Below are 17377 nucleotides of genomic sequence, written 5' to 3' on the forward strand. Positions count from 1 at the left end.
ACACACACACACACGCACGCACAAGGCAAGGTCGCCACTTCACCGGGCGATAGCGAACGGACTGACACGGTTCCTCTATGTCCGCGCAATTGCAAAACAAGCAACGCGTGCGCTTCTTTACTTGGTCAATTTATCGTCGGGTGGATGGATGGCATTTCTGTCCGTCTGCAGTGGCGAAGGGAAGACGTGAGAGGCATTAAGCAAGGACGGAATGAACTAGAGGAGGAGAAAGACAGAGGATGAAAGACGAGATTGGGGGTAGCGGGGAGAGGAAGAGGAGTGGGAGGAGGATTAAGGCAAATAAAGGCAAAGCTATTCACTTTGAAAATACGAATGCGAACAGGAAATGTTAAAATAAATACGATTGGGACACTCGGCAAATATGTAACATCTGAGGTGAAAGGAAAAGTGCATCAAGATTTATAAGAGACAGAGGAAAAAAAAATGTGGGGGAGGAAAAGGTACAAAAACAGAGAATAATGAAAAAGGACGAAAAGCGACAAACAGACGGATAAGGAAGAGAAAGGAATAAATCAATGTCGGAGATAAAGAAACGACTGAAAGAACACGCACAAGGACGAAAAGCAGCAAACAAGTGAATAAAGAAGAAAAAGGCAAATAATGAAAACTAAATATAAGACCTAATATGAATAACAAAACACACTCATACGAAAAAAAAAGTTATAATTGATTACTGCGCATATGAATGACAATACGTGAATGAATAGACGTAAGACAATTAATGACGAATGGAAAAGGAAAAAGAGGAAAAATGAATGAAATATCGAGACTCACAGACAAAAATAAATGAATCAAAATAAACAAAAAACAACGAATCATACAAAAAAATTGAAAGGAATAAAAAAAACAAATGATAAATAACAAACAAATAAGAAAATAATTAATCAAAATAGAAAAATTACAGAAATACAATCATTTAATCACACACATAAACAAATTAACACAAAAAAAGAAGAGATGAAAAAACTACAAAAACAGACAAGACAACAATAACGAAAAAATAAATAGATAAATAAACTAACATAAGTCAAACCAAGACGAATGAATGCACAGAGAGAGAAAGAGAGAAGGAAGGAAGAGAAGGAGTGAAGAAGACACGTTTTCATCATGACCCCAAAAGAGTGATGATCCTGTTCACTAAAGAGAGCGTCTCCTCCACAGCCTTGAAGAGGGAGAGAGAGAAAGGAGAGAAGCGTAGGGGAGACCTGGAGGGAAGGAGAGAAGCAGGAGGAAATGAGAAATGGGTCCACGGGAGAATTTTGAGAATGAGAGAGAGAGAGAGAGAGAGAAGAGCAAAGGATGGTGAAAAGTAAATAGAACAGCGTTTCAAAGAGAGAGAGAGAGAGAGAGAGAGAGAGAGAGAGAGAGAGAGAGAGAGAGAGAGAGAGAGAGAGAGAGAGAGAGAATCACATAGACAAATATACAGAGAACACAAAATCCACAAAAAGTGAATTGTCCAAGTCTATATACTTCATACACACATACACACATACACACATACATACACACATAAATACATACAGTACATAAGCAGGCCGCAACACAGTCATGCAGAACAATAGGAACTCTGCAGAATGAAGAATGAGGGAAAAAAATAGAAAAAAAAATTGCGTGGGAGTAAGTAAACAAAAGCACTTGCACTTTACTTAGAAAGGAACGAACACACACACACACACACACACACACACACACACACACACACACACACACGGACACACGCTCACACACACACCGCATCGCTCACCATTTCACGTGCTATTGTTATGACGATGGAAATGTGACCCCGTGGAAACTAAGGATGCGCAGATGAACGCCAATCATTCCTACTGTCAGAGTAAAGTGTCTAAAGTCAAGCTGAGTCAACGAAGCTACACGTGGGAGGGCGAAGATAATTAGTACAGTGAGGCAAAAGTACTGTTGACGGAGGAGGACCAGAGCGTCTCAAGAAGGGTCAAGGGTGAGGCCCCATTTCGTGTGTGTGTGTGTGTGTGTGTGTGTGTCTACGATTTCTCTATACGTGGACGTGAGTGGTGTTGGTCGGTGACGCGTCTGTATCTGTGACGTGGCTATGTGACGTGTGTGTGTGTGTGTGAGGGGTTGTAAATTTGATTGTTGCCTTTTGTTGTTGTTATTTTGTTGTTGTTGTTGTTAGTGATGATGGTAGTAGTGGTGTTGTTGTTATTGCTGCTATTGTTGTTGCTGCTATTGTTGTTATTGTTGTTGTTGAATATACTGACAGCTGGTAAAGGATTTGTTGGCAATGGTGGACGTGGCTAAGGTCAAGCGGTCTATCGCCCACACACACACACACACACACACACACACACACACACGATGAGTAACACTGATATGTGATCACGTAATATCAGCATTTCCTATAATGAATTTCGCCACAAATGATGCAATTAAGGAACTTTCACTGTAATAGGAAAAAAACACTCCACATTGTATTTCTAACAGATGACACGTTACTGTTGCTATTGTTGTTGTTGTTGTTGTTGGTGGTGGTGGTGGTGGTGTTGATGTTGATGTTAATGATGATGATAATGTTGTTGTTGCTTTTGTTGATGATGATGATGATGATGGTGTTGTTATTGTTGTTGTTGTTGCTGTTGTTATTGTTCTTGTTATTGCTATTGTTGTTGTTCTTGTTATTATTGTTACTATTGCCGTTCATTTTTTTCTTATAATTACTGCTAGTGGTGGTGGTGGTGGTGGTGGTGGCGGCAATTTTTCAGTGGCAAGGGTGCACGCGGCGGTCCCATCTGGCTGTGAGGTGACTGATGTGGCGGTGACAGTGGTTAGCTCCCCACCTGGTAATTATAGTGAGAGTTTTAATGGAGGTACGATAATGGTGACGATAATAGATGATGGTGGTGATAATGAGAAAAATAAATAATAATAATACGAAGAAGAAGAAAAGAATGATTGAAAGAAAACGTGAGGTGAAAAATAATAAAGCTCGAGAAATCAATATGATAATGAAATATGATGATGGTGATGATGATGATGATGATGATGATGATGATGATGATGATGATGGTGATGATGATGATTATGATGATGATGGTGAAAAAAGAAGAAAGAGAAGAAGTAAATAAAAAATTACTACAAGTTGCATTATAAAAAGAAAGAAGGAGTGAGAAGAAGAAGAAGAAGAAGAAGAAGAAGAAGAAGAAGGAAAACAAAAACAAAAAAAGAAACGAGAGAAAATGAGAAGATTAACCCTTTCAGTACTGGGACGCAATTTTTACCATGAGTTTTGGATGTGATAGGGCACTTTCATTTACACAAGCAAGGTTCTATGGAGATCAGAAGTTTAATGGTCTAGAATCGTCACTATTTTAATCCTTACAAGACATACTTAAGGTGTTTAAAATCGCCTAATGGTAACCTGAATGAATATGAAGAAAAGCCATGATACTGAAGGGATTAAAAAGAAAAAAATAATGAAGTACCATAGCTGAATAATGGACTAACAACACACCGCAAGGATCACCACCCCATGAAAGACAATGAGGAAGGTGGTTGGAAAAAAGAAGAAAGAAGAGAAGATTAGCAAAGGCGAGCAAGACACAACACAACCTACCCAAGCGGAAGTCTCAGCGAACCCCAATAATAAATTTTCCTTAACCACAAAAGTACGAAGTGGATGGCGGGAAGTAAAGGTGGAGGAAAAACAGACATGCGGTGCTGTTATGTAATGGGAGAGAGAGAGAGAGAGAGAGAGAGAGAGAGAGAGAGAGAGAGAGAGAGAGAGAGAGAGAGAGAGAGAGAGAGAGAGAGAGAGAGAGAGAGAGAATTTAACTTCATCTATCAGTCATCTTCAGTGTTATTATACGTAAACTTGAAAGATTGTTAGCAGAATAGAGAAAGACAGAAAGTATCAAGTGAAAAGAGAATGTACTTGTGTATGCGAAAGACATTCAGATAGATGCACTGATGTATGAACAGAGAGAGAGAGAGAGAGAGAGAGAGAGGGACAGGGAAATCAACGATACGTCACTGCCACTCACAAACTTTGCTAAATCTTTCGTGAAAATTGTAATGCAAACAGACACACTTTTTCGGCTCGCCATGTTATCGAGGACGCTTTGCACGGAGGAGCTGAGATGGTTCTTTAAACAGGCACAGGCTTACCCACCGGCCGGCCAGCAGGAGAAAGTTACGTCAAACACAAGCGCGCAAAAATTCAAGTGGTAATTTCTGGTGCGTTTTATCCGCCTCACTCTCTCTCTCTCTCTCTCTCTCTCTCTCTCTCTCTCTCTCTCCAGGTCAGTAAGAGTGAGGAAAGTCTATATGGCTGGAAAAAAAAGAAAAGGGAAAAGAAAAGTATACTATAATTGCAACTTACTTTTCTCTTTTTCCTATTTTTTCAGAATCTCGAATGATTTAATGGGAAACTGCAATCAAACTATTTTCTTTTTATTTCAGTAATATTAGCCCTATAGTACCAGGACGCGTTCCCGTATTCAATTATGCTCCTTATTTGGTTATCTTTATACAGCTTCAGAAACTTACGTGCGGTGGTTAAGATAGTGAAGACTCTAGCCATTAATCTTCTGACCTCCATCGATCCTTCCTGATGTCAATAAAACCGTCCAATCATACCCAAAACTCATGGTAAAAATGCGTCCAAATACTGAAGATGTTAAGAGGTAAAAGCCACCATGGTACAGTGGAACCATGCGTGCTTTGGGGTCCGAGGGTCTCCAAGCGCACGGGTTCGAATCATGTCCACGGTCCGAGTGTAGGTTGGGCTTCCTCACTCGGGGCAACGGTTTTCTAGCGGGTGGGCTTTGAGATAGGAGGTACCCCAAAAACTATTCCCTTTAGCCCAGAAATTCCCGTGAAAAGCCCACATGGTATAAATAAAAAAAAAGTAAATAAAAAAATGTACGAGTATATTACTTATTAATTCTATGATAAGTTTATGATACATTAGTATTTTTTTTACAAGTGAAATTATGCAAAACATGAACAGTAAGGAAATTATTTACACATTTAATGAATGACTTGCACATTCAGCCTACATTTTTTTCATTTTTTTATCTTCTCTCTCTCTCTCTCTCTCTCTCTCTCTCTCTCTCTCTCTCTCTCTCTCTCTCTCTCTCTCTCTCTGAATGACCTTAAGGAAGTGGAAATTACTTGATAAATGCGAGTATGATTATATATATTCGATTTTTTCTTCCTTAGACTGAATTACTGACAGAGAGAGAGAGAGAGAGAGAGAGAGAGAGAGAGAGAGAGAGAGAGAGAGACAGAGTGAGAGGGAAAAATGTTAACAGTTAATAATTTTCCTTCATTACAAACTGGCACGATTTATGCTGGCAATTACGATTAATGTAGCTCACGTCTCTCTCTCTCTCTCTCTCTCTCTCTCTCTCTCTCTCTCTCTCTCTCTCTCTCTCTCTCTCTCTCTCTCTCTCTCTCAGATGAAATAGCGTAATAAAAAAAAGGATTCACAGCGTTATGCCATCACAGGTTAGCACACACACACACACACACACACACACACACACACACACACACCTGACACTAATCTAAGGAGTGTTAATGAGTCGCTTTGTTGACAGAATACACCGCAAGCTGGCCGCCGCTGTGCTTGCCTCACCTCCTCCCGAGTCAACACCACGTGCTATGTATAATTAAGACATATTACACACACATAGCTCTCATCATGCCACAATGAAAAGCGACCTCTCCACCTCATCTTCCCCACACGTTGCCTTCTAATGAGGTGGCAATGATGAAGCTGACAATCCATCACTAATATTCAATGTGTTCTAATTACCTCACGTGACCTCCTCCCCCTCCTCCTTCTCTTCCCTCCCTCTTCTCACTATTAGCTGGTCCCTAATGAGCAGGTTAATGAGCACGGAAAACACTTGTTCGACCTGGTCCTTGGGAAGTCGAGGTTGCACCATAGTGTGTAGTACAGCCCGTTGTGGAGTACTTTTGGAATGTGTTAGTCACGGAGAGAGAGAGAGAGAGAGAGAGAGAGAGAGAGAGAGAGAGAGAAATAAGAAAGATAAACGTATTTGATATAAAAAGGATAAGAATATGTGGAAAAAAAATCAACGCGTGAACTAATCTGTACCAGAGAGAGAGAGAGAGAGAGAGAGAGAGAGAGAGTTCTGTCCACTACGGTAAAGGGAATAAGAAAGATAAACGGATTAGATATGAAAGGATAAGAAAATGTGGAAAAAAGAATCAACGCGTGAACTCTAATATGTACCAGAGAGAGAGAGAGAGAGAGAGTGGGGTGAGGAGGACTGCTTGACAATATGCTTCAGTCAGTTTCTCAAGCTTCATTTGTTTGACAATAATGAAACACTTTAATTCTTCTGTGATACTTTCCTTATCAGCTCACTTTCCCTTTCATCGCTTCCCTTTCACTTGGTAGCGATAACCTGCCCTTCTAGCACGGACCGTACAATGACAGAAAACGGTGAGGAAGTACAGGGAACCTAATGTAATATTGGAGTTCTCTGTGCAATATTCAAAGGTCCTTAATCAGAAAAGCTTATTTGTCTCACCACGACTATTTTCAAAGGCCTCAGAGATGATTAGCGGAGTTTTCAAGAGTGTGTCTCCAGTAAATAATGTAGAAATCTTGTTAATTTGTCACTAGAACCGTAAAAACACCTTAGAAAACTCGTATAAATTTAAATAAAGCCTTTTGAAATGGTGGAAGTGATGCACAGAAGTGTTTGAGAATACGAGCCATTTATTGCACCATACATTCCCTGAGTCATGTTTCCTGTAAATCGTCAGCCTGCTTGCATCAGATTGTGTGACGTGTTCCTATTTTCTTTTGTATTTGAAACGGTATCAATGGATAAAGGAAATATTGAGGAGGGAATGCATGATTGAAAGAAGAAATCAAAAGGAATGTATCTCCACTTTGTTAATCTATGTATTATCATTATCATATTTGTTATTTGTTTTTGTTGAAGTAGTAGTAGTAGTAGTAGTAGTAGTAGTAGTTGTTGTTGTTGTTGTTGTTGTTGTATTATAGCTTTATATCATGGATTCATGGGAATTAAGCCTCTTATGGGATGAATTCCTAGTTGTCACCCTTTCTCCTTTAAAAGTCGCATCTCGTGTCACGGGGAATGTGGTGAGACAAGTTAACGTTTACTGAATGTTCACATGCCTTTACGAAACGACAATGATAATGAGAATATAGATAAAGAAACAATAATGATATGGAACAGTGACATTTTCCTAATTTCTCATCATGTATTGTTCATAAAGAAAATGACCATGAACCACTTGAATGAGCGACAGGAAGCTATACACATCAGCACACAAGGAAATCTGGCGTGGTGTTTGAAGGTCCAGCAAGCTCAGGTGACACCGTTACTTTACACCACAAGGCTTATCAACAACAGCTGCTACTCCACTTACGGTTCACCACCAATGATCACCCTCTGCCTAATTCCGTCCTCCTCTTTCCTATGACTTGAACCATTTCGAGAGAGAAGAATCACGACGTCCCCTCCCATCATTAACTTAAATAATCTGATTGGAAGTCATACCAAACAAGTATATTTCCCTTACCGGTTTCTTTTCTACGTATGGGAAAGGGATATAAATAGCAACCAGATCATTGTCTCAGATCAGAACGGTTCCCATGCCAGATATATTGCTATGACAGTCAGGTGTGTTTGTCCCAAGGCTCCAGTTATCTTTTGCACTCCTTTCTGCTGTGGCGTCAGGCTTCTCTGCTTAAAAATCCTTTACTAAACTCAATCAATTCTCAGACTTCGTATAGGTATTGTGTCAGGTGATCAGAGGACTTAAAAATGAGTGAAAAGTCCAAGCATAGTGAAGATGAATGCGGTGCGTTACTTCACTGCTGACCATGACATACCATCCCCTCTATAAAAGTCCTCAGAAGCACCCAGAGAATTACACATGAGGAGAGACATCACCAAGGAGAACAAACAAGGAAGGAGTCCATTAATAGTCTCACTTGGCTATAGAAAACACTGGACTGCGCTCGATGTGACTGTTGCTGCAAATCTCAGTCCCTCCTCTCCTTCGAACCTTATTTGCATTTGGTCAAGTGTGTAGCACAAAGGAGGAATGTAATTTGTTGTTGTTGTTGTTGTTGTTGTTGTCATTATTATTATTATCATTAGTATTGTTGTTGTTATTGATGTTGTTTCTTTTTATATAGAACGGGCAGCAACCAAGGACAGCAAAAATCTGAAGAAAAAAAAAGGCTCACTGAAGTTGTTTTTTTGTTGATGGTACTGATTATTTCAAACATTTGAACCAATAACCAGCATTTTGTCGTTCGTGAGAAGAGAAGGCAGTGATCAAAGTTGATAAGGAGGCTGCTAATGAACACAACTCTTGCTGCCTAACGCTCTGGGAATGCCCTTGTTTTCACTTCAGATAACATTTTCTACTCAACTCATTATTTCCATAGAGTTTCCGAAGAGTAAGATTCAGATTCATCATTATACTGCATCCGATAGCCATTAACCCCTTCAATACTGGGACACATTTTTACCTTGAGATTTGTGTACGATTAGACCATTTTATTGACATTAGGAAGGGTCTATGGGGGTCAGAAAATTAATGGCCACAGTTTTCACTATTTCAATCTCCCATATGAGTTCCTGAGCAGTATAAAATCACCAAATAGTAAGCAGAATGGATATAAAAACTCATCATGGTAATAACTTGTGTCAGAGTAAACAGAATTTGCTTTATTTTTGGGTGGAATATACAATGAAAACTAAATACAACAATAAAATGTATCATCTAACTATTTGAGAACGTAACATTGTCAACTGAACATACGGTACTATATGTTATACACGTTTGAACCTAATAATAGCAACAGAGCTCAAAGGACGCACAGGATAATGTCAGTGGTGTATAATTGCACTAAAAAAAAAGTGATGTCCTTGAATTATTAATATGATGGAGCAAGTCACTATAGAATGCATCCTTTGTGTGAGAATCTGTGCTGAGTTGTGCGTGCAAGTTACAGTGCGTTTAAATATAGCAAGTGTGAGACTTCTTTACTGTGACATTCGCGACAGAGAGAGAGAGAGAGAGAGAGAGAGAGAGAGAGAGAGAGAGGGTGCATGGGTGGGGGTTGAAGTGTCTTTAGTGAATACTGTAAGGGTAAAACCTATTAGGATGGCCTGGAATAGACAAGCAACAAACAAAGATGTGTGAAAAGTTACCGAGGTCTTTATTCTGTAGTGTAGATGATGATGATAATGATGATGATGATGATGATGATGATGCTACAACAACAACAACAACAACATTAGAAATAGTGGTGTTAGTGGTAATACGCTGGTGAGCTGTGACGGAGAAACAGATGTACGATAGATAAGAGGCTGCCACTGTCCTATTTTCACTTGAATATCTGAGACAGCAGCGGCAGTCAGTCAGCGTGCCGTGTCCAGCGTACATTTCTGCCCCAGACATCGAATTCTCCACACATGCAAACACTCACAGCACGATACACGGAACTTTCGACAAATAGAGTGCAAGAGCCACTATCACTCATGTGGCATCTTGGGGTTTTGTTGCGTCATCCGCCACTTTATCATGAGCGATGACGTAACAATAAGTAAGCTGTATGTATATATGGCCAACGAGCGGTGTCAAAAGAAAAGAGACAGACGATTCTAAATGTTTAGGAATAGTGGTCTTACGTTCCTTTTCTTCTTTATCCCATTTCGTATCGATTCTTCCAGTCAGTACTCTTATCTGGCCACGCAGCACTCGAGGTGGTTGCTAATAGAGCCGATGGAAGAGAGAGAGAAAGAGTTAAGACTAAGGGTGGTAGTTTAGACTCTGAGTGAGAAAGATAAAGATAAGCCCCTTTAAACTGAGAGAATACGGTGTAAGTGTGTTGAGACGGTGACCTTTGTTACCACCATTCCACACAGTTTCAATGGATGTGCTTAAAAAGAAAAAAAAGATAGTAAATAAATAGATGAAATAGAAAAAAATAAATGGGGAGAGAAAGAGAGAAGGGACGGGGAGGGAGGAGGGAGGATACTTAGGTTACAGTTAACGACTGGATTCAAGTGTGTTAGTAGGCCTGTCTGTGAACCTATTAAATCCAGCCCTAGCGTGTGAAAGGTATGGCCCATTTCACTGATAACAAGCAAGGATAAGCTGATGATGGATGAGTGGATAAAGTAAAAGAGATTATTTCACACACACACACACACACACACACACACACACACACACACACACACACACACACAAGGTACAAAGGTAGTTAATATTTCGTTCCAGAATCTATACTTTAAAAATTGAATCTCTCAGTATTGAAGGAAGGTGTAGGAGACCGAGAGAAAGGGAAATATTCGGTGCATCACAACACGCCAGGTAATCAAATCCAGGTCCAGACAGGTGATAAACAACTCAGGGGTTTAGTCGCTAATGTGTCATTTTACAATGAAATATCATCGCCTATAAAATGAAATTACAATTATTCATACTAGAAACTCTAGTTTTAGAATAATCAGGTAACAAGATAAAAGTGAAGAGGAGAAAAAGGGACAATAAATAACAGTGGCGCCGCCTCGCGGGATAGGCGGCGGGCGGCGTTACGCAGGTGTGGTGATGTGGAAAATAACACCCATGCCAACATTGAAATTTCAACCAGGGGGATTAAAATTGTCAAAATACATGATAACATAAGAAAAAAGGCCAATAAATATTATGCAAGGTAGTGGTGGCGCCTCCTCGCGGGGTGCGGGCGAGGCTGCGTCACGTGACGGGGTGACGTCACGGCGCAGAGACGTGGCAGTCGTCAGCCATCTTGTCTGATCCGCGTTCTGGTAAGGCGATAAGTCATATTTCCGTGGCAAATTACCGGGGTAAGGTCCTCAGTAGGTATCAGGTGGTGGGTGAGTATGCCAGGGGTGTTGTGGGCTTGTGGTGGAGGGCGTATGTGTGGTGTGGGCGTGTGTGTGGCGTGGTGTACAGTGGTGGTGGCCGTGATGGGATGTGTTGTGTGTTGTTATCGCCGGCCCGGCACTTACATGTCCTGTATTTCCTGTAATGCTGGGCTGGCTCTCCACCTCATTTGTGGTTAGGGGCAGTGTGCGGCAGGCGGGGCGACCAGGCAGGGCAGTGAGGGGGGCTCGGGCAGCTTTGGGTTCCAGCTGACAGGAGGTTTGGGCCGCGGGAAGTGGTTCCTTCATGCCAGTAATTAGGCCAAATACCTCGTTGAAGGCAAAGAAAGCCCTTACTCATTGCATAGTATATTCCGTGCCATGTGTTCAATGTCGCTCCTGTGAAGGTTAGTGGAAAAATCTGACATTGGGTCATCTGTCAAACTTCCTTGGGAGTGAAGAAGCCATTTAAATCACTCGGCTGGGAAATTATTCTCGTTTAAACCACTTTGAAGACATTTACGCCCCTGATTCCATGATTTTTGTGATTATTACGCTCCTGATGACGTGTGTGGCGTGAACACTTGCTTGTGCTAGTTAGACGTTGCACCGTTTGTGTAGGGTGGAATGCTCAAGGTATTTTGCTTAGAATAAACAAAAGTATTTAATTGAAAGTTCTTTGGATGAAATAGTGCGCAGGTTGCAGGGATTAGGGCGGGTGCTCACCTGGGCAAGTGGGTGGTGATGGTGGTGGTGGTGGTTTGTGCTGGCTGTACTAATTGCATCACCTGTTTCATATTAACCCTCCAAACTAGACACATTATTTCTATCATTGTATCAATTAATTAGAAAACTAGAGGAGCAAAAGAAATGGCAGTGGGGGGTGAGTTAGAATTGTTACCAGCTTGTATTGTACTTTCTATGGGATGGCTAATTGCTTCCATATGTTTGAGGTGCAGAGGTGGCAGTGTGGTGGTGAGGGAAGCCTGTGGGTGGCTCTGGGTTGCATTTTGTGTTTGCTGTGGGTCTGGGTGGGGGAGGTTAACCTGAGTGTGTAGAGGTATGGGTTATTTAGTATTTGTAGATATTGAGATAGGGGTCAACTTCTAGCTTCTTCCCTAGTCTTTTTATTTGTTGTTTCCATGTTGCAGTGCTGTGTTAGGTTTGGAAAAGGTGTGAAAATTAGATGTGGATATTTAAAGAGGTACCTTGTTTGAGTTCTGAGTCCTGGATATGCATAGGTTGGGTTTGATAATGTGGGTGCAAGTTTCGTGCATGATATTTTGTGTAACTTATTTTTCCGTAGAGTTTTAACATTTACTTCTAGATGTTTTTTAATTCCACAATTTTCCTTAGCTCTTAGGGTCATTGCCCCCATTTTTCCCAGCCACCTTCCTCCCATCTAGTCATTGCCACACGAGCACATCCCACTCCCTGCCTGCTTCTGTATTTTCCACTTACCTATGACTTAAGACTGATTTAGCCTCTTCAATTCTGAGATGCATTTTTACCTTGATTTTCTGATATGATTAGATAATCTTATTTGCATTAAGAAGGCTCTATAGAGGACAAGATTGATGTCCAAAGTCTTCACTATTTTGATTCCACACATGAACATCTGAAGCTATATAAAATTGCCAAATGGTAGGCAGAATGAATAAGAAAAATGCATCCTGGTACTGAAATGGTTAAGAGGAGGTTTCAGAACATTTCTCTTTCTTTTAGCTAACTCGACCCTGTTCGGGGACTAGCATCTCAGTAGGCCTTTTTGTTCAGTCATTTGTGCAGCTCTTGGTCGTTTTCTCCTCTCACATGAAAAGAAAAAAATGCTGGAGGTACATTGCTGCAGGCCTCTAGGTTTCCTGCTTTATGTCCTTGTGTGGTGTGCGTATTGATGATGTTAACTGATTGGTGGTAGTCTGAACAGGTACTCTGCTCACCTGTACTGTAGGTGCACATGTTATGGAGGGATAGATGGTTGGTTAACACTAAAAGTTAAAGGGAGGGAGGACTTGTTAGGATGGCAAATGGGCAAGTAATGTATGAAATATATATTGACTAGCATGGGGATTAGAATGGTGTAACATGGCCTTTAAATGGGTTTCAAGACATTTGTTCCTGGCCTTTGGCTAATTTTTTTGGTTTTGTAAGGAGACTGGCGACTGAGTGGTCCTTTTTCTTTATATTTTTGTAGTCTTTGGCCAGTCCTCCTCTCTTACATCAAAACAAAACAAAACAAAAATGTTAAAAGCTACACATGCCTGCACTGTCTTTATGTAGGTTTGTCTACATTAGATTGAAAGATGTAGTTTCATAATCGTATGTCATGGTTAGTTGATGGCTGTCACCAGTTGCTTGTAGTTTGAGAGCTGCCATCTAAGGACAAGACAATGCTAGGAATATTGAGGTATTCTGCTACTTAGTTGGCGGTTGGTGTGTGGAGGCGACTGCACAGTGTATTGGTCAGTATGCCTGGTTCACAGCTCATGGGATTGAAGTTTGATCTGTCAGAAGCAAGCATGGCACTGCACTCACTATTGCTCTCCCAACCAGTGGGGAGATGTTTGCCTTGCTGTGGACTCTTACTTGGTGGTGGTGGAATTTGTGTATAGGTGAGGTTGTATGTCTGGGAACAGTGAGCAGGAATGACCTGTAGGTGTATTGTTTAATGCTTTCTCTTTTGGTCAGTGTTGTGTGGTGATATCTTGGGACTATGTATGTGACTTGTGCTAAATGGAATGTTCCGGAACCATTAAGCTTCGGTCTTCCAAGAAAGATGTCTTGGGTTGCTGCTTTTAAAAGGCAATTGTTATACACATTTCTCAGTCAATAGCCTCCTTTCTCACATCACACTGATTAGATGTGTGCGTGTTTCCAAACATATCTGTAGGGTCATAGTTGGTTTGGTTATGCCTCTTGGGGTGTTGAACATAACCAGTTCCACATGTGAGGTGGCTTAGTGAATGTAGTAACCCACTAAGGCACCTGACCAGGCGCCAACACTGTCTTCACGTGTTGTGGGTTGACCTACATTCTGAAAAGGTCAAGAGTTTTGATGTAATCAGGAAATGTTGGTTAGGGATATCAGTCTCAGCTGTCCATGCCTTATGTCGCATGAGGGAGTGGAATATTTACCAGATAAAATGAATACCAGGGAAGTCTTTTATATATATATATATATATATATATATATATATATATATATATATATATATATATATATATATATATATATATATACTTCTTTAGCTTAATTTTGTTATGAAGATGGTTTGATTTTACACAGTATTAGCTGTAGACTTCTAGATGTGTAATTCGTTATGAAAGAGGCTGGATAAAGATATGAAAGGATATTTTGCTTTACTGATTTTATAAATTTAAAACAAATTAAGTGTAATCTTTCAAAATCATTGAGTGGTTTTGTATGTCATGTTCCTTCACTGATATTTTGGTATTATTGCAGGCAAATCATTTTTCCCTTTTTTTTTTTTTTTTTTTTTCAGATAAATCCTTGGCAAAATGGGGAACATATTTGCCAACCTCTTTAAGGGCCTCTTCGGCAAGAAGGAGATGCGAATCCTGATGGTCGGACTTGACGCGGCTGGCAAGACTACAATCTTGTATAAACTCAAGCTCGGAGAAATTGTTACTACAATTCCCACCATTGGTATAGAATACATTTTGATCATTGCTGAGAGATTGTTGAGGATTAAACTCTTAGAGTACTTTTGCTTTTAACATTGACCACTGATTTAGGAACAAGAAAGTTTAGCATATTGTATCTAAAACTAAGTTTAAAGATTATTATTCTTCCTTAATGTTTTATTCTAAGATAGTATTAATTCCATCTTTGCAGGTTTCAATGTTGAAACTGTGGAGTATAAAAATATCAGTTTCACTGTATGGGATGTGGGCGGCCAGGACAAAATCAGGCCCCTGTGGCGTCACTATTTCCAGAACACGCAGGTGAGATAGTGGTGCTTTGTAGTGTTCATGAAGAATCAGTCTCGATCTTGATCTCAAATACTCATAGTTTAATCAAATCTCATCTTATTTTCCTTAGTACTATTGGCAGTCATTCTTTTCATTATTGTTGATGTTATGCCTGTAATAACTTACTCATTAAAGAATGTATCATGTTGAACTGGTGTGGAGTGGTGTGCTCATAGTATGACCACCTAAGAGTGAGAGGGAGGTGGGGGCAAAAGTGATGCATCTGTGGGTGATGAAGTGAGAGCAATGTATTGTTTACCATTGTTCATGCTACAATACTGCTGCAAAGTAGTCCCAGATTTTGTTGCTAAAAATAAACCAAGAATAAATAGTATAGTGTGTGTGTGTGCGTGTTGAAGTGTAAAGACATGGTTTTGTTTGCAGGGCCTCATCTTTGTTGTAGACTCCAATGACAGAGAACGTATTGGGGAGGCCAGAGAAGAGCTAATGAGAATGTTAGCAGAAGATGAGCTTAGAGATGCAGTGCTGCTCATTTTCGCAAATAAACAGGTAAGTTGTTTGTTTGTAATGTTGTGGTCAAGAAATAACATTTATCTGTAGATAGCCTGCCTCATACCTTAGAGAAGTGTCACAAGATGTCTTCATTATGAACTATCCTGAATGGTCATTAAATGCTTAATTTCCAAATGCAGGATTTGTTCCTTGATTATGATGATAATTTTAGATGTATTGAACTTTATTTGGGTTGCTAAATTTGCTTGATTGTTAACTGATACTGGAAGTCAAACTGCCTAGAATCATGTGTTGGTTAATCCTGTGCTGCACCAGGCTGTATCATGAAATAACTGCTTCTCAATTCTTACTGAATTGACTGATGGACACCAAGAATGATTGTGTCTTGTGGTAAATAACTTCACTCATTGATAGAATCAGTTATAATTAAACAACAAATTTTCAGAGATATTGACTTTGGGAATCCTTTGCACATTAAATTGGATGCTTTCTTTGCTGTTTTGCAGTTTGATTCATATGATTTCTTTAGAAAGTAGATTATGATGTTACGCTTGTCATCTTTTGCTCACAATCTGATAATGATCACCATGTTACTTGGTGGTTCTGCAGATTTTGTGCATAACATCAACTTTGTGAGCAAGATGCATTATTAAATGATGGCCACTGTAGGTGTGGTTATTGACATGAATTGTCTCGGAAAGTTTCATTTGTTTGTTCCTAAACGTGTGTTGCAATTTCCAAGGTTGGGGTGTTTGTATCAGAAATAAAGAATAGGTTAATGTGCATCCTTACAAATCTGCAGTAACAGAGTGAAGACAGTCAGATTGGATAGGTTGGTAGTGCTATCTATCTATCTATAGCTCTGGTCTCCTTGCATTGAATCATGGATTGATATGTAGCTATATTATGTATTAGTAGGATATTGGATCAGTTCTTGTTGACACTTGCTCTTTTGTTTACAGGATCTTCCCAATGCCATGAATGCTGCAGAAATCACAGATAAGCTTGGCTTGCATTCATTGAGGAACCGTAATTGGTATATCCAGGCTACATGTGCCACAAGTGGGGATGGTCTGTATGAAGGCTTGGACTGGCTCAGTAACCAGCTGAAGAATGCTAACCGCTAATTGGCCATCAGAGGCGTACGACGTTGAATCAGTGGGTGTTGATGTAACAAAAGGATCAACAGTTTTTAAGGCCCACGCTGCACAGGAAAGTCAGTGATGAGATGGAAAACAAGAAGACTATATAAATAAGAGTTCAGTGTGACACAAACACTGTGAGCATGATGGTTAAGGCGGCTGGGAGCAGTACGTTCCCAGCCAAGGTAGAAAGATTTTTGGTTGGAAAATGTGCAGTGATGGAACAAGTGACAGGCTGAACAGTGCAGCGATGATCTTGCCCTCTGCGTCAATGTGAACGACTTAAAAAGCAGTGAACAGAGAATGAACCTTGCTGCCTGTCCAGTCTCAAGCTAACTACATACAGCCTGAGGTCAGGTCATACCGGGACCCAACGTTCTCATCTTCAGTAGCACGAGAACTTAAAATCAGGACATGGGCCCCAGTATGCATCATGGCTGAGAGTAATGCCTTTATACTGGTGTTTGTGCAGTTGAAAAACAAAGCTACAGATAATTCTTACTTTTCTTTTATTATAAGGATATTGTTTCATTTTTAAGGTAGGGATTTTTATTAGATTGTGTTTGCAGCTCACATCTGTGTTAGAATTGGTGCACATTGCTAAGTTGGAAATTTAAAGGAACTTTTTATTAGATGGGACAGACCATACGTCAAAGTTGGAACATTCCCGTTGATGTGAAGCTTGTCATATTGTCTTTGTTTATTCCTTGGATTACATGAATATATTATCTAATACCAATGTCCTTTCCCGATATTGTTAAAGCAAAGAGGCAGATTTCCGTACAGGAAGTACATTGATAAATATGCTCTTTGACTAAATGTAATAAAAGGATTTGTGCTTAACCACTTTTAGTG

At 40.1% G+C, this 17377-nt stretch overlaps 1 protein-coding gene across 6 annotated transcripts in view; it reads left to right on the forward strand.

The window, feature by feature from the left end:
* LOC123508092 (ADP-ribosylation factor 1) overlaps window positions 1-17365 on the forward strand; it is a 20427-nt gene extending 3062 nt beyond the window's left edge. Inside the window, exons 1-5 of one of the 6 annotated variants that reach the window (XM_045261533.1) lie at window positions 10707-10856; window positions 14417-14580; window positions 14770-14879; window positions 15291-15416; window positions 16343-17365. In XM_045261533.1, coding sequence (XP_045117468.1) covers window positions 14433-14580; window positions 14770-14879; window positions 15291-15416; window positions 16343-16507 — 549 coding nt within the window. In that variant the 5' untranslated portion in view covers window positions 10707-10856; window positions 14417-14432 and the 3' untranslated portion in view covers window positions 16508-17365. Of the gene's footprint in view, window positions 1-10706; window positions 10926-11207; window positions 11321-14416; window positions 14581-14769; window positions 14880-15290; window positions 15417-16342 lie in introns of those variants that run through there. The other 5 variants (XM_045261535.1, XM_045261536.1, XM_045261534.1 and 2 more) reach the window with 5 other exon arrangements.
* The last annotated feature ends 12 nt before the right edge of the window (window positions 17366-17377 follow it).

The sequence above is a fragment of the Portunus trituberculatus genome, chromosome 24 (genome assembly GCF_017591435.1).
Source record: "Portunus trituberculatus isolate SZX2019 chromosome 24, ASM1759143v1, whole genome shotgun sequence".
NCBI classification, from domain to species: Eukaryota; Metazoa; Arthropoda; class Malacostraca; order Decapoda; family Portunidae; genus Portunus; species Portunus trituberculatus.